This window comes from Rissa tridactyla, chromosome 7, assembly GCF_028500815.1.
Source record: "Rissa tridactyla isolate bRisTri1 chromosome 7, bRisTri1.patW.cur.20221130, whole genome shotgun sequence".
Classification (NCBI taxonomy): domain Eukaryota; kingdom Metazoa; phylum Chordata; class Aves; order Charadriiformes; family Laridae; genus Rissa; species Rissa tridactyla.
The window spans coordinates 24,575,445-24,602,055 of NC_071472.1; the positions used below are offsets into that span (position 1 = coordinate 24,575,445).

At 38.3% G+C, this 26,611-nt stretch overlaps 1 protein-coding gene across 1 annotated transcript in view; it reads left to right on the forward strand.

Moving 5' to 3' along the window:
• MYO3B (myosin IIIB) overlaps positions 1-26,611 on the forward strand; it is a 193,217-nt gene that overhangs the window by 86,093 nt on the left and 80,513 nt on the right. The window contains exons 13-23 of the mRNA XM_054208150.1: positions 1,784-1,867; positions 2,553-2,755; positions 3,128-3,226; positions 3,826-3,940; positions 4,323-4,449; positions 4,592-4,802; positions 6,223-6,370; positions 6,612-6,765; positions 8,739-8,827; positions 10,301-10,430; positions 25,300-25,379. Coding sequence (XP_054064125.1) covers positions 1,784-1,867; positions 2,553-2,755; positions 3,128-3,226; positions 3,826-3,940; positions 4,323-4,449; positions 4,592-4,802; positions 6,223-6,370; positions 6,612-6,765; positions 8,739-8,827; positions 10,301-10,430; positions 25,300-25,379 — 1,440 coding nt within the window. The remainder of the gene's footprint in view (positions 1-1,783; positions 1,868-2,552; positions 2,756-3,127; positions 3,227-3,825; positions 3,941-4,322; positions 4,450-4,591; positions 4,803-6,222; positions 6,371-6,611; positions 6,766-8,738; positions 8,828-10,300; positions 10,431-25,299; positions 25,380-26,611) is intronic.

Sequence of the window (26,611 nt, forward strand, 5' to 3'; positions counted from 1 at the left end):
TTCTATAATGGCTTAGATGCTCTTTCATGGAGGCATTAAACAAAACAAGTACTCATGTAGAAAAAGTTATGTGAGAACTTGTTATCTGGGGAAAAAAATTAGTTCTGACGTTAGCCAGTCAGGCTAACTTTGTACATCTTTAATATTATATGTTTCATACCCATTTAGGAAGTGATTTGGATTTAGATCTAAATCAGTTTTTTATTTTCTGTTTGCAAAGGATTACAAGAGCATGTTTATCTCCGTTACCTGGCGAATGTTATGTTTGATATTCAGGTAAAGGTGCATTAGGTAAACACTGTAGCCTGATCAGAAATGTATTCATTCTGTTTGTTTTATCCATTGAGCTTTCCCTTATATTTTCCTGTGAAGCCTGAAAATTGACTCCAGTTCTAACATTCCTCCTGAAGCTGAAATCCAGTTCTGGCCAATTCTACAAGAGTTTTATGAGTTCTACAAGAACTCATGGGCTTTAATCGTATGAATTGTTGTACATGACTTCTCTAGTCACATAGAGACAATTAAGTTAGGTATCATGACCCAACGATGGATTAACAGGATTATCTATTTCCAAGAAGAACAAAAATACCCAAGAAGCAGCAAATGAATGAGCCAGAAATGTCATATTGCACACATTATTTAGAGTCAACCCTTGCACCTGCTCTCAGATACCACAAGACACCAGTACAGAATGGCTACACCTTTCCAACCTTTTCACAAAGCTCAGTTCTATATGAAGTGTCATTGCATCAAGTATTTTAGGACCTTGTATCTTCCCCCAGCCAAGAATCGTTGTTCACAGTGTGGTACAAATAATTTTCAGGTGTTTGCATAAAACCACTTGAATCTTTGCAGCTCCTCAGTGTTAACATTTTAATTATATGTCATTTGATACTGCACCTTGAGAAGACTAATATTTGTACTGGTGATCTGTAGAACACACGAAAAATGGAAAAATAATACATGTTGTTAGAACTCTTACATGCCATGACCTGAGTGTTAACGCTTCAGTGTTCAGGTGTGAACTGGCCTTCTACTTCCATCTTGTCCATGAAGCGTAACAGCAGAGAGGATGGATACCAAGTGATTTAGACCATTTTAGTTAATGCCTGAATCTGGAAGCCATTAGGAGAGCCTATAAAATACCATGTGTTAAGGACTGCTGACTCAGGAAGAAGATGGATATGTTCTTCCAGAATCATCCAATAAACAGATGCCTATTTATCTGAAATGTTTAGATGCTAATTTGTTCTTCTAGCTTGAATATCAGTGTCACCTACAGAATCTATCTGCACAGCAGCAATTATTTAAGATTATTTTTAAAGCCGGGAGCAGACTTTTGATCAGTGTATTAAATAGAGTTTTACCCTGTGTTTCAGGGTTAATTCATGTGAATTCAATGCAGTGAGCTCAGATGCACTGGTGAATTATGTCATCAACTGAGCTGTGGCAGTTTTCTGAGTTTTAAGCGTTTGAAACAAGCTATGTATGTGCATAGTGTGTCTTTAGCCTATAGTCGTGGTCACTCGTTTATGCGTCAGTCACTGCTTCGCACATATACACGTTGCTATCAGGCATTGCAAGACACATTTTAGTAATCTAGGGAATGAATTATTACACTGAGCCTTTGCTGATCTTTCCTTTCAGAAGGGAGTTGAGAGAGTAGACCCTTAAAATAACTTGTAGTCTTGGTACTAAACATTAAATAACAGATAGGAGCAGTAATAGCTGAAATCGCCGTGTGGTGAGCTGTGCACTTAACTGTTTTGTTTTGTGTGTTCAGTGCATTATCATCAGTGGGGAAAGTGGCGCTGGAAAGACAGAAAGTGCCCATCTGATCGTCCAACATTTGACCTTCTTGGGAAAGGTATTTCTTAACCAATCATGTAAAACTATGAATAAATCCTCCCAACCCCACCCTCAATTTCCACTTTATTTAATCTTTAATACTTAAAACTGTTCATGTGAATTGCCCCACTTGAGTTAGGGATGGGGTAATCATGCATGTGAGAGTATTGCATTAAGATACTAGAGTATGACCCACAACAAACCATTCAGCATTTTTTTTTTAAAGACAAGGCTCCAGATCCCTAGTGTTCAATTCCTGTAGTTATCTACAGTGTTTATCACATATACCATTGTTCTTTTATACAAAAAGAATGACAGATCTTGCTATGGCTGTAATCTTAGAATCATATACATTTAAATGTTACGAGTAATGCTGTTAGTGCAAAATGATGGGAAAATGAAGTGTATAAGGTTAACCTTAAGTAGATGCGTTTAGTTTTTGATGGGTTTTGTACTATAACTAATTCTGTGAGACCTCAGAGGCGGAAAAGTTGGAGAGAGGGAAGAATCTGTTTTTTCCTACGTGGGGGACACTTCCTCATCAATTTATTGTCCCTGTTGTTGTATAAGTAGAAAGGTTAATGCAGTATCTAAGTCCATACAAGCACGAGAAAGGGATGCTATGCTTCTGAAGCAAGAATTGGATTGTGGGTAAGCAATATATAATTTTAATGGTCCTTCTGATCTGTATCTGTTCTGTCAAGGCCAATAACCGTGCTTTGCGTGAGAAAATTCTTCAGGTGAATCCTCTGGTTGAAGCATTTGGCAACGCCTGCACTGCCATCAACGACAACTCAAGTCGCTTTGGAAAATATCTGGAAATGATGTTTACACCCACAGGAGCTGTAATGGGGGCAAAGATTTCTGAATATCTACTTGAAAAATCAAGGGTCATAAAACAGGCTGTGTATGTATATTAATTGTCTGTCCTTTCACATTTATGTAATGTTTGAATTCTGTTTAAGTCTCCAAAATTCTTTATTTTAAGTGCTTTCTTCTCTTCTGCAAAAGCAGTGATCCTTTGTACAGTCTACGATGACAAGAATAGTCAGTTAGGTTCTTTTTGAGTTGAAGTCAGAGCTGCTCCATTCGCTGGAGAAATATTGTGGTTGGCTGGGGTTTCTGTGTTTCGCAGTTGCTGATCCTACACCGTTAAAACAAGTGGAAGATTTGCTACCTACTTCAGTGAGCTCATGATAAGAACTTCTACTTTTACATTGTACAAGATACCGCAAGAATAAACATATGTGCTTTAAAAGGATACTTTTTTTTTTTCCAGGGGAGAGAAAAATTTCCATATATTTTATTATATTTATGCGGGCCTTTATCATCAGAAGAAACTTTCTGAATATAGACTTCCTGATAAAAAGCCTCCTAGGTAACTATCACTTTTTTAACTGCTCCTTGTAATTAGCTACTGATCAGCTCTTGCTTTCAGTATGATGCCTTAAAATCTCTCTTAATCTTTCTCCATCCCTTAAGGATCTTTTTTAATCCTACCAAGCAAAGAAGAGGATGGACAATAAGGCATTACGTTATTTGTATTTGTTTGAGAACTTGAACTATTGAAAGAGGAGGAGGAAGAATCAAGCTTATTATTATATAGAAATTCTGTCATACTTTCAAATGAGGACAGTTACCTTATGATTTCTTACTGTAATGCTTCAGTAAGAACCCAGAACATGCTTTGGAGTTGTGTTTTTTTAATTGGTATTTGTACTTTGGGTGCATCTGATCTGTATGGGGTGAGGAGATGTGCGTGAGATGTTGGTAACACTATAATAGATACTAACAAAAAATAAGCGAAAGTTAGTGCAACAGAAATGAAAACTGCTTATGAATTAGCAACAAAATATATAATGAGAAGATGTTGAAGTAAATATTCTTTCAAGTTACTGAGGTACTTGTATTGAAGTCACTAGAGGTTGTACTGGCATATCTGCTAGTATGGTGCTTTCTTTCTCCCACTCTATTTAGATATATTGATAATGAAACTGGAAGAGTAATGCATGATATTGTTACTAAAGATTCCTATGGAAGACAGTTTGAAGCGATTCAGCATTGCTTTAGGATTATAGGATTCACTGATGAGGTAAGAGATACAATTGCTAAACCATTGTTGACCTTCTTTATAAAAACCACCTCAATGCACAGGCTGCCGTTTGATTTTGTGGATACATACCTGTGCCACAGAATCTCTCTTATGCCAAAAAAGAACCGTGAAAGCATATCCACACACTCAGAAGCCAAGACCAGCCTGAGGTCTCAGTTGGTACTCAGGCAGGTCCATTCACAATTCTATATCACACTGTATTCTGTATCAATAGGAGCTTACTTGAATTTGTAGAACTTGGTCTCAGAGCAAGCTACAAGCTTTAATAGCCATTCCGGTGCCCACCTTTTTGTTTCATAGCCTAAATATGGTTATATATCTGATTGGATTCCTTAAAAGTGCTTCTTGTCATCTTTTACAGGAGGTGTACTCAGTGTACAGAATTCTGACTGGAATCTTAAATACTGGAAATATTGAGTTTGCTGCCATTTCTTCACAACACCAAACAGACAAAAGTGAGGTTCCCAACCCAGAAGCCTTAGATAATGGTAAATACAGTTTGACATTGTCAGTTCTCTAAATGCAACTTGACTGTATTTGTGAAAATCTCTAAGTCGTGGTAACAGTTGGGCAATGCTGGTGATTTCTGCTGCATAATCAGTTCTGTATCTTTTTTCCACTGTCTTTTAGCTGCTGCATTACTAAGTATTGGGTCAGAAGAACTTCAAGAGGCCCTAACCTCCCACTGTGTTGTGACTCGAGGGGAGACCATTATCCGAACAAACACCGTGGACAAAGCAGCTGACGTGCGAGATGCAATGTCTAAAGCACTTTATGGACGGCTCTTCAGCTGGATTGTAAATCGTATTAATACGCTACTTCAGCCAGATAAAAATATATGGCAAGTTACACATCCCTGAATCATGTGTATTTACTGTGCATATGTCTTTGATGGGTTCATCCATTTGTATATTTTTGATTTTGCAGAAAGGGTGCTGTGTTTATTTTGGCTAAGGCTTCAAAATGGCTTCTGTGCTATGATACTGAATTCCAATTCCAGGACATTAACCCCAGCATTTTCAAAGAGCCGAATTGAATTTAGCTACTGAAATCAATGGAAATTGGGTGTTGAAAATGCTGTACAATTGTTTAAAAAGATGCTTCTTATGTAATGAACATTAAAATCATACCAAAGGCTGGTTAATTAGTGGAGTACACTGAAAAACTTCAGTATGTATTCACAGTCCTTACAGTCCTTCTGCTTTTGCAAGCTAGTAATAAGTATAGATCTCGAATTATTATTGTGCTACTGCTTTAGATGTAAGTGATGATTTTGTATTTTTCATAATTACAGAAATGTTCACATTGTGCATCCTTATGAATTCATTGCCAGGTACTGATCTGGCTGCTTTGATCTTTTCAAGCAGTTGTAGAGATTTTTAGAAACAAGAGAACCCCTTAGGTGATGTGAAAACGTCTCTGATCTGAGATCTCTGCTTGGCACTTCAGTATATCATATAGACATGTCCTCAGCCAGACTTGCCGTTCTAGTGGTGACTCTGGTATGAGTATACTTGAGCCAGCACATGGGCTCTTAACAGTCCAGCTTGTAGCAGCAGCAGGCTTAGTAATTACCCTTCTGACCAAGTATAGCAAAAACACATCTACCTGGAGGAGCAGACAATAGATTTTATTTGGGATGTGCCTATTGAAACCACTTGTTTTAATATGGATGCTAAGTGTCTGTTACTATACCTATTTTTCTCCTGCCTTCTTCATGGAAATTTGCAAGAAGCAAGTGAAAAACTAAAGTGTTAACAATGCTGAACAAATAAATGCTTATAAATACTTAAAGGGTGGGTGTCAGGAGGATGGGGCCAGGCTCTTTTCAGAGGTGCCCAGTGACAGGACAACAGGTAATGGGCACAAACTTGAACATAGGAAGTTCCATCTCAACATGAGGAGGAACTTCTTTACTGTGAGGGTGGCAGAGCCCTGGCACAGGCTGCCCAGAGAGGTGGTGGAGTCTTTGTCTCTGGAGACATTCCAAACCCCCCTGGACGCGTTCCTGTGCAACCTGTTGTGGGTGACCCTGCTCTGGCAGGGGGTTGGACTGGATGATCTGCAGAGGTCCCTTCCAACCCCTGCCATTCTGTGATTCTGTTATTCTGTGAAATGCGCAAGTTGTCTTAGGCGCAAGCACCCTTTTTTCTCCTCTCTTGCAGCAGATTGAATTGATTATGCAATCTTGGTTACTATGCTTATTTTTATTTTAACTTGGTGCTGCCCATGATGAATTTTGTTTATATTTTCACATGCAGCAATGCTGAAAATGGGATGAATGTTGGCATACTAGACATATTCGGATTTGAGAACTTCGCAAGAAATTCCTTTGAACAGCTGTGCATAAATATTGCTAATGAACAGATCCAGTTTTATTTCAATCAACATATCTTTGCACTTGAGCAGGTAAATTCAACTCTGGTGAGGACTAGTTGAATCAGCTGTCCTGAACCATAGATCGTGTTCAGGAGTACATTATGCGTATAAAATGGGTATGTGATTTAAATGCAAGACAAGACATCTTTCAGTTGAAGTTTTGTAAGTGATGTTATTGGGGCCTATGGAGTATTGCTGTGCATCGTAAATGTCCTGGTGATGATGTTGCTTTTACTGGTTCAATATTAAAACTGTGCTGGCGACTTTGTAGATGGAATATCAGAGTGAGGGAATTGATGCTACGACAGTGGAGTATGAGGACAACCGTCCACTTCTAGATATGTTCCTCCAGAAACCCATGGGTCTTCTGTCTCTACTAGATGAAGAAAGTCGATTTCCTCAGGCAACAGACCTAACTTTAGTTGGTATGTGCAAGCAAAAATTCTGGGAAATAACAAATATATTTTGAGAGGGCGGAATGGCATCTTTACACAAGTTTTACTAGTCTAGTTGTCCTGCTGAGTCTGTGCCAACTCTCTTTAATATTTTAAGTATATTTTTCATTGTGCTTCATCATTTTTCTCTGCTTATGCATTTTCTGTTCTTTCTATATTTCAAAAGTTACTTGTATATCAGGTGTCAATGGCTAACTGTCTTTCCAGTGTTATAAGGAAATAACCTGTGTCTTGTCCCTGTATGTGAGGTACATCAAGCAGCATTTATCCCCATTTGCTGAGTTGTTGTAGAATCTCTCAGAATGCTGAGACATTGTAGAATCTTGTGCCTAGGACCACCCTGTGAGCAACATTCGTGTTGAGAGTAAAATTTAGATCTCCCAGGCTCCTAGGCCCATGTTTATCCAATTAGAAAATACTGCTTCACTCCAGATAATCTCATCATAAATAGAAAGTGTGTGTTATTTCTGGTGTGCCATCTGGCTGAATATTTCCCTTCCTTCATGCATATTTTACTTATATTTTAACAAATCTTGGTGCCAACTTTAAAGCGTGCAGCACATGCCATGTTTAAAACTGTTGTCTTGCTTTTGTTTACTAGAGCTACATTTTTTCTTGAGATATGAAACAGAGTTCCAGTTCCTTCAATGGAATGTGCAGCAGAGACTCAAACTGTTAGTCAGAGAAAAATAACAGCTGCCTGTTAAATTGCACGATATATGTACAAGATTTTTCACTTCTGCTAGACTGAGTTGAAACTTGAATTTAGGTCACAGATAGAATGAATGCTATGGTTTCTTCCAGCCCTCATTTGTGTACTAAAGCTGTGTGCCTCCCTGGGGGTCCTATGAACCAGCTAATACTGAATATTGAACTTAAGAGTTTCACACCGGCACTTTCCTTGGTCCAGCACTGCTCTGTACACAGTACAGCAGGATCCCCCAAGGAGACAGCAAAGTGGGATAATTTGCCCTCTCCAGATGTGCCAGATAATCATTAATCCCACCACACCGCCACCCACCCCTGCCAAAATTCCAAACGTAGTTCTTTTTGCTCTAAATACAAGCTTGGTTAAATGTCAATAGAAAGAAGAGCCTAACACAAAATATTAATGGATTTTAACATTAGAAAAAACATTTTGATGGTATTTTCTGACCGGTCAACATGACAGAGAATTCTGTCAGTTGGTACTGGCCTCAGGTCTCTAGTTGCTTGTTCAAATAAAGAAATACAATAGCAAGTTTTACAGTATCAGCACTAATCTAATTCCAAAATATTAAAGAGCATACAAAATATCACAGGGCATAAAAGACATTTTTCTTAGAAAGCGGTGTTTCTTTTTCTGTCAGCACTTTAGAGGTAGTCATGGGAAACAGAAAGACTCTTTCGTCGAGGTTTTAGATAGAAGCCTCTTTTTCTGTAGAAGTCCAAAGTAAATGAGAGATGATCCCAGCCTGAAGACATTAACATATACTTAAAACATGATGCACAAAGCTAAACAAATGGGGAAAGGAAGATAGGGAACAATACAAATAATAGGCATTTAAGAAAGCAAGATATACGCACAGCTTTGAGTGCACGTAGTTGAAATAAACCCACTCCAACCCCTTTATACACATATAAGCAAATTCATAGCAAAATATGAGAAGTTGTCACACCTTGTCATTGGCCCCTCATAGTTTTCCGTGCAGAGAACTATCCACAAACAGTGGGATGTGAAAGCCAGTCTGACTGGTCTAGTTTAGAATGAGCTGTTCCATTCAGAAGTGGCACCTCGGAAAAAAGTACAGAGAAGCTGGCACACAGCTATTTCTGAGCAATCTGATAATATAAATTGTTATAGTAGTTCTGGCTTCTTGAGCAGTAAACTGTCCCTAATTAGGATGAAGATTTTACTTAGTCACTCTAAGTCACTTATATCAATGTCTCTTCCCAATGTGTAGATAAATTTGAAGATAACTTACGATGCAAATACTTTTGGAGACCAAAAGGAGTAGAACTGTCATTTGGTATTCAGCACTATGCTGGAAAGGTAAGGTCATGCGATTTTTATTTAGTTCAAATAATAGCAGTATGGTCATTATTTGTTTTAGCCAAAGTTTCTGCTTTATGATTTTTTTTATTTTAAGAGACAAAATTATAAAGTTTATGGAAACTAGAATCTACGATAAAATTTTCATGTGCAGTAGTCCATTTTAGAACCTATCCTTCGGGCTCTTTCAAAAATTGTGTAGACAATAACCACATTTTATTCTGAAAGAAATCTGGCACCAGAAACACCATTATTACAACCATTTCAACAGAGCAACCCTCTGGAGCCCAAACAGGCTGTGCGATTGTTAACATCGTGTGAATGCCACAGTAGTTCTCTGTGTGAGTGTGTATAAGTATACGGATAAAATGCAATGTAAAACAGCGTCTGTAGTAGAACTTAAAATCCTATAGAGAACATTGGGAAGACTGGCGCTAGCTAGCACAGATGTTTCCTTGTACTCTGCAGCACCTGATTTCTTTTGTTCTCAGCAGTCCATGTGTTATGTTATATGGGGAATAACATTCCAGTTGTTTCACGTGACATGAGCTTTGCCTGTGATTTCAGGTCCAAATCTTTGTTTATATACAAAATCAAAATGAAATAGCTGTGGTTTATATAGTTATCAATGAAGTCTCATCTCTGGCTCATAAGACTTCAAAATTTTAAGATATGTTCTAGTAAACTTGGTCCAGCTTTCTGGCTTGTTAAGAAAAACTGTAAAATTTCACATAGGTTTAATAAATTCTTTGTACCCAAGTGTCCAAGTGATAAAAACACCACTGGCCAGTTCTCTGTGTAAACTCATGGAATTAGGCTAGAGAGGAATATTGCTAGTGATAATAAAACAGATCTAAAAATTACTGCAATTAAAAATAAATAAATAATCAAAAAGCTAAGCAAAATTAACTTATTCTTATATGAATCCAAATAGCCAGGCATTACTTTATAATAAAAACAGTTAAAATAATTGAAATAAATTAATGTTTTGCTTTCCTACTACCATTTTTGAAGCAATGAGAAGCCTATTTTAATGTACCTAGATGTGCAATTTACTCCTGTTCGTCTAGCAGGTCTAGTTATAGATCAACAAATAGATGATGACCACCTGAGCACCATTTCTTATTTCACACGTAAACTGTCAACTTAAGCTTTAATGAGGTATCTCTGTTATATTGCTTCATGCATACCATAGTTTGACATGACAAAGCATAATACAACATGATTTAAGCCATTTAACCCAATTTGATGTGCAGTGACGTGCTATGAATATAGGTGCTGTTTATAGCCAGTTCGCATTCTGGAGACGCTGCTGTAGCTGTACACTTTTAAGTGCTTTGCAGGTAATTCATTGGCTTGTCAGAGCCAAACTAACTGGTCTTTTGGTCATCTTGACTGTTCACATTTTAAAGAACATAGTATTTGTTGGGAAACCCTTTTTGGCAACTTTTCTGATTCTGTTTCCCATGCTAGGTATTATATGATGCCTGTGCATTCCTTGAGAAGAACAGAGACACTCTTCCTGCTGACATAGTGGTGGTGTTGCGAACTTCAGAGAACAAACTTCTTCAGCAGCTGTTCTCTAGCCCATTAACAAAAACAGGTATTTTCTGCGCAGCTTTGCTAACATTTCAACCTCTTCAGCTACCTACTCCTCTAAAACTCTAGTTGTTCCTGGACAAATTTTTTAAATTCTTTTTCAGCTCTGCTGTTTAAAGTTTCCTAGATATCTAAATGTTGTGATCGTATTTTTTTTAAATATGTGGACATGAATTACTCTAAAAAAAACAAACAGGGAGCAAGATTCATCCCTTGCTCCAGAGAATGGCAGATTATTTGACGTGTAGGGCAAGAACTCATTCTTAGAGCAGGATGAGAATACGGGAGTTTCTTGGTTCATAGTCCTTTACTAAGTTCAGTTCTCAGTTGATAGATTCTTGTGTACTGTGTCTTACAGTTCGTAAATCATGTAATGTAGATCAAGTTGTTTAGGAGGCAATATCCATCTATTTAGATGCATCGATGCAGTACATAAAGCATCTTACAAATCATAAAAAACACATACTAATCTGCTAGAATTAATTAATTCAGTTGATTTAAAGCTTGTTGACACTGACTTACAAGAAAGTGTGCAGATCTATAGCTAAATAAAACAGCAAGGTGAAGTTTGATTGTTCCATGGACAGATGCCAGTATAGCAGTAACCTATGCAAATGATAGCTCTGCAGTATAAATGCAAACAAGCCAACAAATGTACACATTTCTCAATACTTTTAACATTTTTGAAGTATCTTTTTCATAATGGGTAAGAAAAAGACGTAATACTAGGGAATAATCTAAATATGATGGATTGTATCAGATTGCAAAATTCTTGTGATCTGATATGACATATACAAATGAGGCTGTTGTATTTTTAGGTAGAAATAAGTGTACGTGCATTAGGTAATGCTGTGTAGGCTTATTGTACATGGGCGGTAGGTGCAGTTCTGTGCCTGTGCAGCAGCTCTGTCTGGAATTTCTGGAACCTCAGTAGCCCAGTCATAGCCTCCAGTGATCTTGAGATTTCTATGTAGAAAAAGAACATCTGGAGAAAAACGTTTATTGGAGCCTTCTTTTCACATATAAAACTGATAGCAAAATATCTGTTTATATTCTACATAGGATAGATTCCTGTTACAATGTCTCTGTTCTTTTCCTGTAATTAGAAGGCTCTGGATTATCCCCCTTCAAATTATGCCTTTAGAGGTCCTGAGAGGTGAGGATCCAATGAGGAATCTGCTTCTCCTTTCAGCTATGACAAGCTTAGATGGAGGGGGATATAGTTTAAGGTGGAGTAGGATTGGTTTGTGCCCAAGTGGCGAACAAAGAATCTTTGTGTCTGCTTCTGACGTTTGAGCCCATGTTAAACTGGTAAAAGAGATTCTTTTACTCGTGCTGGATGGATCAAGCAAAGCAAAAAAAGGTCGCATCTGGTCAAACATGCCTCCACACCCCTCTTCACTAGCCAGTTTATACCTTGGAGGTATTGTCAGAATGAAACGGATTAGGTGCTTTGTCCCGCTCACCAGTCCCAATTACTGTAAATATTATACTTTTGATTTTATTGCTATTTTTAAATCAGAATGGTAATGCTTTCATGCATACTCGTCTTCCTCTGGCTTTTTAGAGATATATTCAGTGGCATTGGTAATGAACTTGCATATTTTGCCCAAGATGCATAATAGGTTCAGTAAGAAGATAAGTCTCATTGCAGTAATGTATAGTTACCATGTTGGTTTCTTTCCACTTTTTTTGTGTTCTCTCGTCCATTCCTTCCTTGTTTCTTATTTACGTGAATTGCCTGCTTTCTGCCTCCCCTTGTAGAACATTTACCTTTCCATGAAGAGCACACAGCAAGTTGAGTGCGGTCTGTATTTCTGTCAAGTTGGTACAGGACATCCTGTTAAAAAAACAATTATGCGTATGCTCCTTTATAAGATTAGCTTAAAACCCTTATGTCATTTTTATCTTTTAAAAGTCTTTGTGATTTTACTTTATTTTTGTCCAGCTGTCCAATATAATTGGCACTCGCATCCTGTGTTGGGGCCTCTGTGTTCTAAAATCAGATTGTTGCCAGGTTTAGTTTTGGCAGCTTGCAAGATAAATGAAAGGTTTGGCTCGGAACAGAAGGTATTGCTGGCAATGCTGCTTCATCTCTGCTCAGTGAGGAAAGATAATGCTATTCTCTTAACTTTCTACGAAGAGGCTTTTGTAAGCAAAATAATAGTGACTGTGTAAATGTCCCATCATACTCTGTCCTTGCCTCTTAGCCCTCTTCCCTCCGCTCCACATGTGCTTCAATCCTACAGCACACCAGAGAAAATACAGATTAAGTTTCATAATCTTGATACAATTTTCTCCAGCTTTTTGTAGATTACTGACTGATGTGAAAGTTAATAATTTACATGGAAGCCATATTGCATCTCTCCAGGTAACCCTGACTTGAAATGAGCCTTCTGCCAGTATCTCTGGTGTTTTGTTTGAAGATGAGTGACAGCACATTCTCACATCTGCTTGCAACTAGCTCTGGAATTTGCAGCGTACGTGGTTTTTGCCGAGCAGCAATCTCTAATATGTGCAATAGTCACTAGGTGGTGCTATCCCAGAAGCAAGAGAGAACTGGGAGACTGGTAACGTGAGTCTGACGATTACTGAAAACGGAGTTCTTAAATACCAGTAAGAACAAAAAGATGCCTTTCCCACCCTGAGAAGATCCTCTGTTTGAAGTATATTTATATAACTGTCATGTCTTCCGCTGTCAAAAACTGAGCAGCAGCAAGAAAATAAATATTAAAAGGGCTAAATTCTTTTACTAATTTAAGATCATGTTAATCCCTGTAATTTATCAAATATACTTATCCCCTCTTAACAAATGCTTCTATTTCACAGTAGCAGACTGTGTAGTTTAAAGGGCCAGAAATTAACAGCAGGGCATTAAATATACATTTGTAATAGTAATTTATGATTAAGAGAGTGCACAATTACTGATGTGAGACATCAGAACTTAAACATTCTGGCACTAATTTTGTAGTTTGTACAGCATGTTTTGTCATCTTTCAGTGGAAACTTAGGCACGTTTGGCATGTTTTGGAATCTGTTTGCACTTTCTAGGGACCTTTAAACTCAAAACTGAATGAACGTATTCTGGTTTAACCTACTAGTTCTCCCAGTTGCTTCCATAGTTGTCACTTTTTTCTATAGACACAGTTTATTGTGCTGAGAATTCTGTATATTCTGAAATTAAAATAGGATTTACTCCAAATACAAGAGAGAAGTAGAGCATGAAAGAAAAAAAAAGTTGTCACTTCTAGAGTTGAATATGGATGTTCCCATTCAGATATAATGCATTCCAGTTTGTCTTTAGTTTTGGTTTATCACTGTTGTGGCCAAAGCATCAGAGAGAAAAGAGATCATGCAATCTAGAAAATAGAGTCCTCTTGTAAGAGAAGAGGGCTTTAATTAGGAAATTAAGGAGGGCCTTGGTACATTCACTAGTGGTATCAGTGAGGAATCAGACCCTTTGATGCACTGCCCTGATATTCAAGAATTTTGCAGTATCACCTTTAAGTGGTGGTACCATCAGACTGCGTGGGCAAAGCACCATGGGGCCTTTTTGAGACTGCAGATCCCTCTTCCACTTTTTCTCTCTCTTGCCTTATGTTCCCCAGCTGAGCAGATCATGCTGGCAGGACAGGGAGGTGTGCCAGAGGGGCTTCATCTTCTCAGAAAAGCTGCGGCACAACATAATTCTCTGCTCTTGAAGCACAATCTCTGCAGACTTTTTCCCCTTCTATGACTCACAGACCTTTAGAGCTTTTGTCAGGGTTGCTCTGCTCTGCCTTAGGTCCTTGCTGGAAAGAGGCAGGAGAGTTGCCACCTGGAGGGAGGGAAGGGGAAGTCCTCCAGCCTTCCCTTCCCACCACCAGAACAGAGACACTGGGAAACGTCCCTGTCCTGGCTTTGAGGGTCTGTAGGGGCTGGGCTTGGCTGTATAGAATAAATACAGAGCTGGGAACCATTACGGCTACAGCAGCATCATGTCTAATTATGGTAGCATTGCGTATTGCTCACACATTGAGTGTTGTAGTATCAATGTATCATCCATGGCTAATAAACACTCCTTGTTCACGGTGCCTAGATATTAGAGCATAATCTGTCAAAAAGAACTGGGATGAAAGTTCTCACAACCTTCACTGAAGACTTAGGATGATGATGTTTTAACAAGGGAATTTTTTTTGTCCAAAATAGGAGGAAAATAGAGCTTTTTCAAAACCAAATTAATTATAATTAGCCCGCCTAAAGGTCATTTCCCCTCCTCAATATTGACTTTTAGCCTGCCTTCTTTGTGCCTTTGAGTCTCCAGCCCTCAGACAAAAAGTAATTATAAACAATATATGTCTCATATTGAAATAAACCAAAACAACACAAAACCCAAACAACTCATGGGCCGTGTGCTGAGAGAGAATGTGAAAAAAAATATTTCAGGCTTTGTTTATGCACACTAAAGAACACAAGAACTAGGACCTTTTGCAAAATCACTTTAAAGAACTGCTTTCACCACCCCTTGGTGACAAGAGTACTGTCTCAATGTTAATTTGTCTGTAACTTTGATAGCAGCTGATTCATAGAATCATAGAATGGTTTGGGTTGGAAAGGACCTTAAAGATCATCTAGTTCCAACCCCGGAGGTGGACGCAGTACTCCAGGTGGGGTCTCACCAGAGCAGAGTAGAGGGGCAGAATCACCTCCCGCACTCTGCTGACCACGCTTCTTTTGATGCAGCCCCGGATGTGGTTGGCTTTTTGGGTTGCAAGTGCACATTGTCGGTTCATGTTGAGCTTCTCATCCACCAACACCCCAAGTCCTTATCTTCAATCTGTTCTCTACCCAACCTGTACTTGTGCTTGGAATTACCCCGACCCATGTGCGGGACCTTGCATTTGGCCTTGTTGAACTTGATGAGGTTCGCATGGGCCCAACTCTGAAGCCTGTCCAGGTCCCTCTGGATGGCATCCCTTCCCTCCAGCATGTCAACTGCACCACACAGCTTGGTGTGGGTGCACTCAATCCCACTGTCCATGTCGCTGACAAAGATGTTAAAAAGCGCTCGTCCCAATACCGGCCCCTGAGTAACACCACTCATTACTGGCCTCCACTCGGACACTGAGCCGTTGACTGCGACTCTTTGAGTGCGACCATCCAGCCAATTCCTTATCCACTGAGTGGTCCATCTGTCAAATCTATGTCTCTCCAATTCAGAGACTTGATTTTCCCCTTAAAAACTGAGGGAAACAAATGGATTTTCTTGCATTTCAGTCCCATGAACAGACGCTACTGGGCATAGAGTGAAACCTTGGCCAGTTGAAATCGTAGATGCTTTGCCGTTGTTTTCAGTGGAACCATGATTTGACTTGTCATGTTTGTCACTGTGCACCGCTGTTGAGCCCAAGCCCTTCCTCTGGCAATTAGTGGCAGGTCTTTTGGCTTCATGCGTGTCATACTTCTGCACTGAAATATAACATGTTTCCATTTGGACTTAGCGGATTTTTTCCTCTTAATTCCACACATCACAATAGAGCAAAAGACTCAAATACATCGTAATTTTACTAATTTGTCCTACAATAAAATCTTTTTGTAGTGGTACTTTTGTGTTAGTATCTTTACCTCTGAGAGATAACTGCATGCACTCCAAGTCAAATAAATCGGAAACAAAGCCATTGTAATTATAATCTCTCGACTTAAAGATGAATCAGAATTTATATTTCGTAAGAATTTGACTCAAGTTAATGGAAGGCATATATTTTCACTGGGGACATAGGGCTTTCCTACTTCTAACTGGTCCATATGTTAAAAGCATATAAAAGTTAATCGGTTTTGCTTTGCTGCCAGTGTGTTGTGTGCAAAGAGAGGCTTTAAACCACAGCTGTGCAATGTAACAATTGTGAACTTTACTGGGTTGCAGATGTGGGACATCAGTAAACTAAATTAAATGTAGCTTAACTGAGTTTGAGAGGTAGAGTGTTGGATTACTTTTTATTTAGTTTTTCAGTTGAGCATTTTACAGTTCAGTGTTTCTTTTTGTTCACATCCTAAGGTTTTGTGTCAGAGGACAAATGCAGTACACAGATACTCACAAGACTTGCTAGCAGTAGGATTCAAAACATGCCCTGAAATAGCCCTAAAAATAGAACTCATCTAGGAACAGAACCATCTATCAGATCAAAATTAAGGTCTCAGTCCTGCTAAAGCTTTGTGTAAGACATAACAATTATTTACTGTTGAGAATAACTCCCTATAAATAAAGTGTCAGTGAATCTCTGGAATTGCACATGTCAGTAAACACAACAGTTGAGAAGGGTTAGGTTAGATTTATCCCGTTTATGTTTGGTAAAGGGTGTTGCCCGAGCAGAAATCTGCTGGTTTTAATATGAGACTTCACAGATTACGTTGTACTCAAAATGGGTAAAGGGCATAGATATATATTTTTTTTTATCTTCAAGTGCTTGCAAATTGAACCCTAAAAAAAGTACAAGTGAGCAGGTTTAAGAGCAGACCTTGATGAGCTTACTGATTTGATCCGTAATAGGCCATTCTCTGTAGGACAAGTCTTGAGAATAATTTTTCTTTACCTTTCTCTCAGAAGAGAGGAGATGTCTTTTCAGTTTCCATGTTTCTAGCCTAACTTCTCAATTCTTCAATGAACATTATCTCACAGTAGTGAACAATAATTAATCTTAACACTTCATGGTATACTAATTGAATTCAAAATGTATCGATATTGAGAAAGCAAAAGATGCATTGTATGGAAGATGTTACTGTTTTTTATATTAATTAGTAGACTATGGGATCTCACTGTGCAGCACGTACAAAATTTAAATAGAGAAGTATTCAGGGAACATTAGACTGTAGTTGTTTTAATGAGTAGTTTACTAGGCAGTTTCCACAGGCACTGTGAGGTCAAACTGTGTCAAAGATGCTCGATACACCATTGGAAGCATTCAGTAGCTCTTAAGATCAAATCCTAGAAGAGCAATTATTTTTAAATTTGCTAGTGAGTTTGTAGAGCAGATAAATTTATTGAATATTCAGATAACCTTGCTGGTTTGAATATCCATAATGATTTTGGTGTGTCCTTTACAAAGAACGTGCTTGTATTTCCCACTCTCTCAATATAATTGAATTAGGGGTTAATGTATGTAAGAGATGAATGTAGTTGGTGGGAAACAAACCTCTGAGTCTGTGCTGGATTTTGTGTGTTTGTTTTAGAGTATTTCGTACTCCGAGTGGGCTGTCTTAATTATGATTTTGTGCTTTATTTTATCCATTTTCTTTATTCCTTCACCCTACAACAAACTGTTAAGGTCAGTACTTTACTAAACCAGTGTTATCATTTCACATATTATTTGACTTTGTCTTACTTATTATAACTGAACTGCCTGGACAGAAAATGCATTTGTGGGCATTTGTATGAATGGGGATTTGTTTCAATAAGCGTGGAGATACAAATATAAGTGAGAATAATGTTTTGAATTACCAGAAAAATAACTGATTTTGTGCTGTGATAGTATATGGAAGTACTGAGATCCAGAGGGGCAAACTTTCAGTTGAGAAGTCTTTGAGACTTGATTAAATTAGTAGTCAACACCATTAATGCCTAGATTTCAAAAATGGGGAGGTCTGGGACTTTCATAAAGTTCTGTAACCATGTCTCATCCTAAATTAAGACTTTTAAAAGACAGCTCTTCTCTTGAAGTGTCGAACCCTGTTTTTGATGCCATTTTTATCCTGTCTATCTTAGGGTCTTAACCACTGAGAAGACTGATAGTCATAGGGAGGTCAGAGAAAGTGTTTCTCCATTTTATTCCATGTGCTTTCAGTGATGTCTTTGTACCTGATTTTTTACTGCTGAATTTCATGGGAATATTCACTGGCTTTAGTAGGATTTTGATCAGACTGTGTATGTATGGAACAGCTTCAGCAGCAGGTCCTAAGTGGTGGAATACGTACCATAAAATGTTTTATACATTGTATGGAGAGGGAACATACTCTGGAAATACAAACAGTGGGCTGGAAATCACAATTCTTGACTTCTCCTGGGTTTCCTGTTTATTCACTGTTCTTGCAGAAAATTATTTCTGCAAGGTTCAGGTTGGTGAGGGAGCATAGATAAAATACTGAGGTAACTACCATGTTCTTCATAATCAAAATTTTACTTTTCTAGGTAAAGCATATATGATTTTGAGGGAAAAAATACCTTACATAACATGCAAGGAAAAGGGTGTCAATTACATAAAACAGTGAGGGAGACCAGAGCTGAATCAGCATGTGTGGTAACCATATTTTTAACCTGTGTGTTTTTAGAAGTATTCTTACACGTACCACTGGAAGAAGAAATAAACTTGTCTGTCCTGAATAAAGGTAATTAAACTACGAGGGTTTTGGCTAATGCTGAAAATTAATGGAGAATTCCTTAACAATGAAGTCTTCACAAAAAATGCACATCTATAGTTTTCTTCTAATCTCAGTTACAGATGTGGTACAGGAACCAGGGAAATCTGCTGGGGCAACAGAAGACCTTGTGTTGATGGTGAAGTACTTTGCCAATGATACAGACTGCAGCACTCTGTACTGTCTCTTGTTCCCCAGAGATTTCAAGGTTTATTTTCCTGAGTAGGTTACATACAACAGTATCAAATTGTACACTACTAAAGATGTCGAGGGAGATGATTCTGCCCCTCTCCTCCACTCTCATGAGACCCCACCTGGAGTACTGTGTCCAGCTTCGCAGCCCCCAACATAAGAAGGACATGGAGCTGTTGGAGCAAGTCCAGAGGAGGGCCACGAAGATGACCAGAGGGCTGGAGCACCTCTCCTTTGAGGACAGGCTGAGAGAGTTGGGGTTGTTCAGCCTGGAGAAGAGAAGGCTCTGGGGAAACCTTATAGCAGCCTTCCAGTATCTGAAAGGGGCCTACAGGAAAGATGGGGAGGGACTCTATCAGGGAGTGTAGTGATAGGACGAGGGGTAATGGTTTTAAACTAAAAGAGGGGAGATTTAGATTGGAGATTAGGAAGAAATTCTTTACTGTGAGGGTGGTGAGGCACTGGAACAAGTTGCCCAGAGAAGCTGTGGCTGCCCCATCCCTGGAGGTGTTCAAGGCCAGGCTGGGTGGGGCTTTGAGCAACCTGGTCTGGTGGGAGGTGTCTAGGGGGTTGGAACTGGATGATCTTTAAGGTCCCTTCCAACCCGAACCATTCTGTGATTCTGTGTGGATGGAAGTTGCTAAGGGCTGTATCTGAAAGAAATAGCCCATGTATTCTGACAATGTATAGATCATAAAAAGCTAAGCAACTTTGTTCTCTATAATGCAGCAGCTGGGACACTGACCAGGTCGGGCTGTGGCCAGCCTGTCAGTCAGTCTTCAGCCAGTCAGGCTGCAGACCTGACTAAAGAAAATGCTGGGCATCAAGCAGTAGAAAACTTCAGGATTATTTACAGTGTAATTTCTAATTGTCTGTGATATTTCAGGAAATCTCTGCATTTCAGTGGACACACTCCTGCCAAATAAATGGCTACACATCTGCTTCAGTTCAGATGGAAAATTGGGCATGTTGCTTAAAGTAGCCATTAATACTCAAGGTTGTTTTAAAAATATCTTCGGCACTGCTACTAACTAATTATATACCTTAACCTGTTCTTCTTTACTAGGTAAGGGTATCAGTTAAGACCTCTCTTTCTGAGATCATATGTTTACATATCTTGGAATATAGTAGTCAGTTTGACCTTCATTTCATCTCAGCTGCTGTCAGTGCCTTACTTCCCTTGTATTCTACAAGAAGTCTACTAGCCCTACCCTGTTAGAACAATATTTAAACATAGCAGCAATGATGCTAACAAGCAAAGTTTTATTTGTTGCTGTAAGCATCATGCTGTGTGTTTGCCGGTGTGTGCCTTACTGATGTGGGAAGTGACCACTGAAGTATCTGTGATGTATGCAGTAAAAAGCATAGCAGCACTGAATTTACACTCAGGTTCTCTAATCCCAGTCTAGCAATGTAAAGCTTTTAAGTATCTGTAAATATGATCTGTGTCTGCTTCATGCTAATAAGGCTAAAGAAACCTTTAGTCTAATTGAGAATCAGGATCAGAATTTGTCATTCACTGTGGCAAGGATTTTTCATTTCCAATAAACTAGGACAAAACGTGCATCTTTTTTTGCTTCTGAGGCAATTACTCATTATTAGGTTATTCCCAGGTGGGCCCCACTATTACAAAGCTTCCATGTTTATCAGATTCTGTTTTGTAATATCAATCTGATTTTGGAAATACTGTTTCTCATTTTTCTTATTTACTTCTTCTGAATAGGAAGTAAAGTGATTCTCTTTTCAGAATAAGCAGCAGTGGAAGTTGTCTATATTGACAGTTGTGTTCCACAGACAGGAACTTTTATAAATATATTATTGTGTAAAATACATAGTATATGAGAAAATTGGATTCTTAGCTTTTTATTGCACAAGATTAGCTTAAATGACTTCAGTGACTCAAAAGAATAGAGTTTTGATAGTCAGTGACCAGCTTCAAATTAGTACCCAATAAAAAAAGTACATGTATTCATTTATAGTCGAGCTAGAAAAGCTTAGTCTTACAGTAGCAGAAGATGAAAATGCATTATGGAGATAAGCAGTCGACTTCCTTAGGCTAGATAAAATGTACTGAAAGGAAAGACGGAGAAGAATCTGTGTATGTCAAAGACATTGTCTGACTCCATACCTCTTCTGGAGTGCAAGTGCTTAGCTGTGATTAGAAGTGGTGTCAATGAAATATGAATGCATTGTAGCATTTCTGACCATATTATACTGTATCTACATGGTGTTTCAAGTAACCCCTCTTTATCTGAACCAGAAGCATGAAAGAAATTAATAAAATTTATGAGGATAAGGAAAGAGCTTGTACTGTGCCCTCTATATAATAGTAATATCCCTGGTACAGCTTGTACGGTAAGGTGACATTGTCATTAGGCTTTTTCTCTCTAAGTCACTTCCCAAACTAAATGTTGTATCAAAGCTTAATGTAATTCTTACCTGGCATGCCCTTACTTTGGGAGGAGTGATCTATTGCAGACATAACCAAAATGAGGTTATAAATACAGTGCTAATATTACTAATGTTTGCTGGGTACTACTCATAGAACCCATCACCTAAGAATAATGAAGCACTGACAAACCATAAGTAACATCAGAACATCCAGCCAGAGAGTGTACTTTTCCTAATTAGTGTGGAAAGTCAACAGCTGGACAAATCATTAATTCGGCCAGATCACACAGTGAGTAAGTGCCAGGGATGCAAGTGAGAAGACAGGAATGCTGACTAGTCCTTTCTGAGATCTAGAGAGCACTGGCAAAGTCCAACCTGAAAGAAGAAAACCCGTTTCTTCTTTCTGTGCTGTGTAAATACTTGAAATACTTTCAAAACTTCTCCTGCTTGGCTTTGCATAATAGAAGAGATAAGGTACTTTGGCAGTATGGTCTTTCTCACCTAGCTGAAATGAGGCATCAGTGAAGAATATGTTTGCAGGGATGTGAGATCTCCTGTACAGCGTCAAGACAAAAGGAGTTTTGCTGAGCGTTGGCACAGTGAGCTTAGCCAGGGAGTGCATAATTTTTTGTGCTGCTACTTCTCTTTCTGATGGAAGCTCTCGGAGCACATCACAAACTTTAATGACTGAAACTTCTCAAAGCATTAATGACATTCCTAACTTTATGAAACAGAGGGAGAAAACGTTGGGACAGACTGACTCCCCCACTGACACAAATGAATCCCAGAGACCTTAGTCTCTGATCCAGCCGACACATAGGTAGGAGCCTTAATTTTTCAGATGAGCAGTCCTGTTGGACTGAAAAGGAGATGCACGTGAATAAAATTAAACATGTGCATGTTTAAAAGATTAGTCCCAATTTTAACCATTAATTTCTCTCCCCTCCTTCATGAATGCTTTTTCTAAATTAAAAAAATGAAGAAAATTTTGCGAGGGTTTTAAATTGCTTAATTGGTCCATTTTATGGAGTTGGATTTTAATATAGGTAGTTTTTTATTTAAGTCTGCATGGATGTCACTTGTATTTTCTCTAAAGCGTTGACCATGTAACAGGTGTGAAGCTAGACTTCTGAAAGGCACAGCACAGTCTTTTAACCTTTAACCAGTTTAACCTTTCAAGGAACCCATGGCAGTTCTAACTGGCTACTTTATTATCTAAAAACGTTTGTTCTTCAAATATTGATGTTCTTCACAAAGTGGAATAACATTTAATTATTTTTGGTGTGTAAAGTAATAAATGACCTTCTAAATGAAAATCGAATGCAGGGACAGGCACCAAATGTTTACGTACTATAAACACCATGCAAACTCTGAGTGAAACATTTCTTATTATGTGGACTAATTTTCAAACCACATTTGTTCTGTTTATTCGTTTTAATGGCTTAGGCGTGTTAAAGATAGGTAGTTATTTTCCCAAACATGAACTACTTGAGATGACTGATTCACAAATTTTTATTGAAGCATCATTTTGTGTTTGATCTGGAAAAGAAAATCCTAATAATATTTTTTCTATGGATTTCATCTGATGCCACAATTCAGTAGTTAGTAATTATATAGGAATTCAGTTGACACATAAAATAAGCACTGGTAAGAATCCATTCCTAGAAGGAAGTAACTGAAGAACGAAATCATGAAGACTGAAGTATCTGAAGTAACTGAAGAACTGACCACTTTTGGGTTGGGTTTTTTTGTTTGTAAAGTCATTAAAGATTTTTGATTAATAAAAAAGTTTATTTATTTGCTTGGTTTGCCAGATCAAAAATGTTAAATTTAGTTTTAGTTTTGCATGAGGAATTAAGGGAGAGCTCAGGGATATTAATTACAAACCCTAGAAAGCTAATGCCAGCAGTGAGTGTGGTGAACCTTGAGCAACTATCTTATCATTATAGATTTTATTTGGTTATTAGAGTTCTGTAATTTGTTATAAAATACAACAAAGTTTTAGTCGTTTTAAACAATCTGATTCAAATTTGTTTCTTCTCCCAACTCCTCCCCTCTTTTATCCTGTGTTGTTGTCATCAGTTCTCCAGTGTGAGGCTTTCAAGCTTTAGACTTGCTAATCTGAAGCCTAGCCAAAAACAACCTTTCCAGGTTGTCTGCTGACACAAAAGAGTAATTTCTAACATACAAAAATATCAACATTACAGCTAAGAGAAAAATAAATTCACTAACTACTTGCTCATTAAAGTCCTCGTTTTAACCTTAGAGAGATACATGTATATACTGTATGTACTCTGTGTGTATGTCGATACAAGATATACAGGATTTTTCAAAACAGAGTTGCAGTTCTCATTAACATACACATTAGAGCCTAAGCAGTTTCCAAAAACACGGACATACCTTGTATTCTGCACTGTGATTTAGGCTGTCAGGTAACAACATGCTGTTGGATCTGGAAATGACATGCCAGCTTTGCAGCGTTGCGTCAGTCCCAGTGCCAGCAGCTTAAAAGGGAAATACTTTTGAAAATTAATACGGAATGTTTGAATCGCTCCAAAGAATGTCATTGCTGTGTTTGAGTGCTGGCCCCCAGACTGTTTTCAGGGGATGGGTATTTTTCTTGTTGGGAGGAAAGTAAGAGCAAGAGTTCCTTTCAGTGTTCTGTGGACGCTGGCTTTGCTCTGCTCCCGTATGGAATAATTACCAGCGATTAAGTGTTCTTTTTTCGTTTTTCCCATCCTGCTTCCTTACCACTTATGTAATAGATAGTTTAGCAAAACTCTGAAGACTGTTTAGAGTTACTGACTTTCTGTAAAGCAAACAGCTAAACACTGGAGTTGATGCAAACAAGGCACTTAGCATCTGAAAGAAGTGTTAACACTTTATTTACATTTAAATTAAAATGGACACTTATTTATGTGTTCTGGTTCTGAAAGGTGTGTGGTACATCTGCAGAGGCCTATTGTTTATTCATGCTGTAAATCCTTTGAAATGTGTTAAAATGCTTCCCACTCATTATAAAAATCCTGCCACCCATGGATTAGGGCTTTGATGTCACCAATCCTGCTTCAAAGGGTTCTTTCAATGCTATTAATCACAGTTTAGCCTCTGAAGATATAGCCAGAGAAAACATTTGGACATCTTGTGCTAGACTTGCTAAAACTTTGAAATATACAGAGTGTCTTGCATATGCACAGTCCCGTATCGCTTCCTCACTCTTCTCTGAGCCTTTATTTTGAAAAGCTATTTTGTGATGACTTTGGCTTTCTACAAGTACAGAGGAAAAAGTTTAGGACACGTCATACTGTACATTTAAAAAAAGGCGTCTGTCTTTCAGTTGACACCACAATATGTTTTTGCCTGAGGAATTGAGTCAGTCTTTAAAAACCTCGAGGGACAATAAGATCGGGGATTAAGCAGGGCCTACATGTCAAAAGGTCAAAAAAAGATACCGTCTTATCATTTTCTCATCTCTTTCATTAGTTTGTGAGCTTAAGATGCTGTCTAAACACTTCAGGATCCACATGATTTCATAGAAACAAGATTGTTTCTGCTGTCTTCTTCTCTTTTAAACCTCTCAATGAGTCACAGAGAAATTGATTACTAGTGATTGAGCTGTATGCCTTTGTGCTGTCCTTGTTTTCATCAGCTCAGTAGCTAAGGTCAGTGACATACCACCTTATCCCTGACTTCTTCCTCCCTTTTAAATCAGCACTGCACTCTGTCATGCCTGTGCTGAATGCTGTGCAGACACAATTGGTAATGAGTGGGGTGTGGAAGAAGCGTGGTGGCGTCTGCTATTTTTAGTGCTATTGCACAAGCTGATTTTCCACCGTATAAATTTTCCCTGCTAAGCTTCTTCGACAGTTTTTGTCGTATGTATTTCTTTCTTTTTTGAACAGGTAACTTGGCACAGGCAAGAGCCAGAGTGACGGCAGCATCTAGGTCTTTGCCTCCGCAGCTTAGTGCTGGGCGTATCAAGGTTAGTAGCGTTCCCTTTGAAGACAAGCAATTGTTCATAAAACATTACAGCGAGACTATGGGCATGATGCTTAGCTGATGTAGGTGTATAGTGGGGTTCTTACTAAATAAGAATCTGCCTTAATATCAGCAAACACACACCTCAGCTGGGAGCACTGTTTCCAGTTTTAGTGAGGACACTATCGTAGAATCCAGTGAAGAATCAATTTACTGCTGATTAATCTGTAAACTTACGGAGCGAAATCTCAGTTACATTGATATGGATAGCCGTATTGCTTATGATACCAATGGGGTCAAGGTTTTCCTCTGGCAATTTTGGATAGAAAAAGATTTAATTAGGTAAAACTTGAATAGTGTGTTTAACAGAATGAAAGGCAAACTTAAAAAAATGGTCTGTTCCTTTTTTATTCGACTGGCAAGTGAAAAAACAGGGGACATTTGTGACTGACAGATGACCAGAAAAGAGTAACTCGTCAAAACCAAAACCACTATTCATTGAAAAGAACTCCTGTAGAATTTAAACGCTGCTGGATTTTGCCATAAAAGTCTGTGGCATAATTGCAAAAGGATGGGATAATTTTATGGCAGTTAATAGGATGTGTTGCCAACTGAGTACACTTAATTTGTGAGGAGAACTCTTGTGCCTCAAGCCTATGGCATGTACACACCCTCCCCGCTTCCTGAGTAGTACTGTTAGAGTTAGCTTAGTTAAGGGTTTGGGATTTGTTTTTGCCTCCACAGTAATAATTTTTAAAAACAAATGTCGTAACCACATCTGTTCCAAAGTTTACAGAATTTTGTGTTCTGGGTTTTCTATTTCTTTTCCTTCTCTCCTGTTATTAGGAGCTCATGCTCAAATGACGATGCAGTAATTCGTGTCAGCCAGACATCTATATCCTTCACTGTACCTGCAAATACAGATGTGGATTTCAGAGATTTATTTCCTCTCTGGTATAAACACTTTCAGTGCTGAAGGACAGATAACGGCCTTTCCAATTTTCTTGTATTATACACACACTGTCTTCCACATGCAGCCATATTCAGCATAAGCTTTCTAAGCATACATTTTATTGATACAGCTGGAATGGAAGAGAGCATTTCTCTTCTAAAGCTTTAATAAACACAATCAGTTAGCATTTCTCTTCTAAAGCTTTAATAAACACACAGTTATACTAAGTAGTGTTTAAGTAGTTTTTACTCACCCTTCAAATTTTTAACGGAGCTAAAAGACAT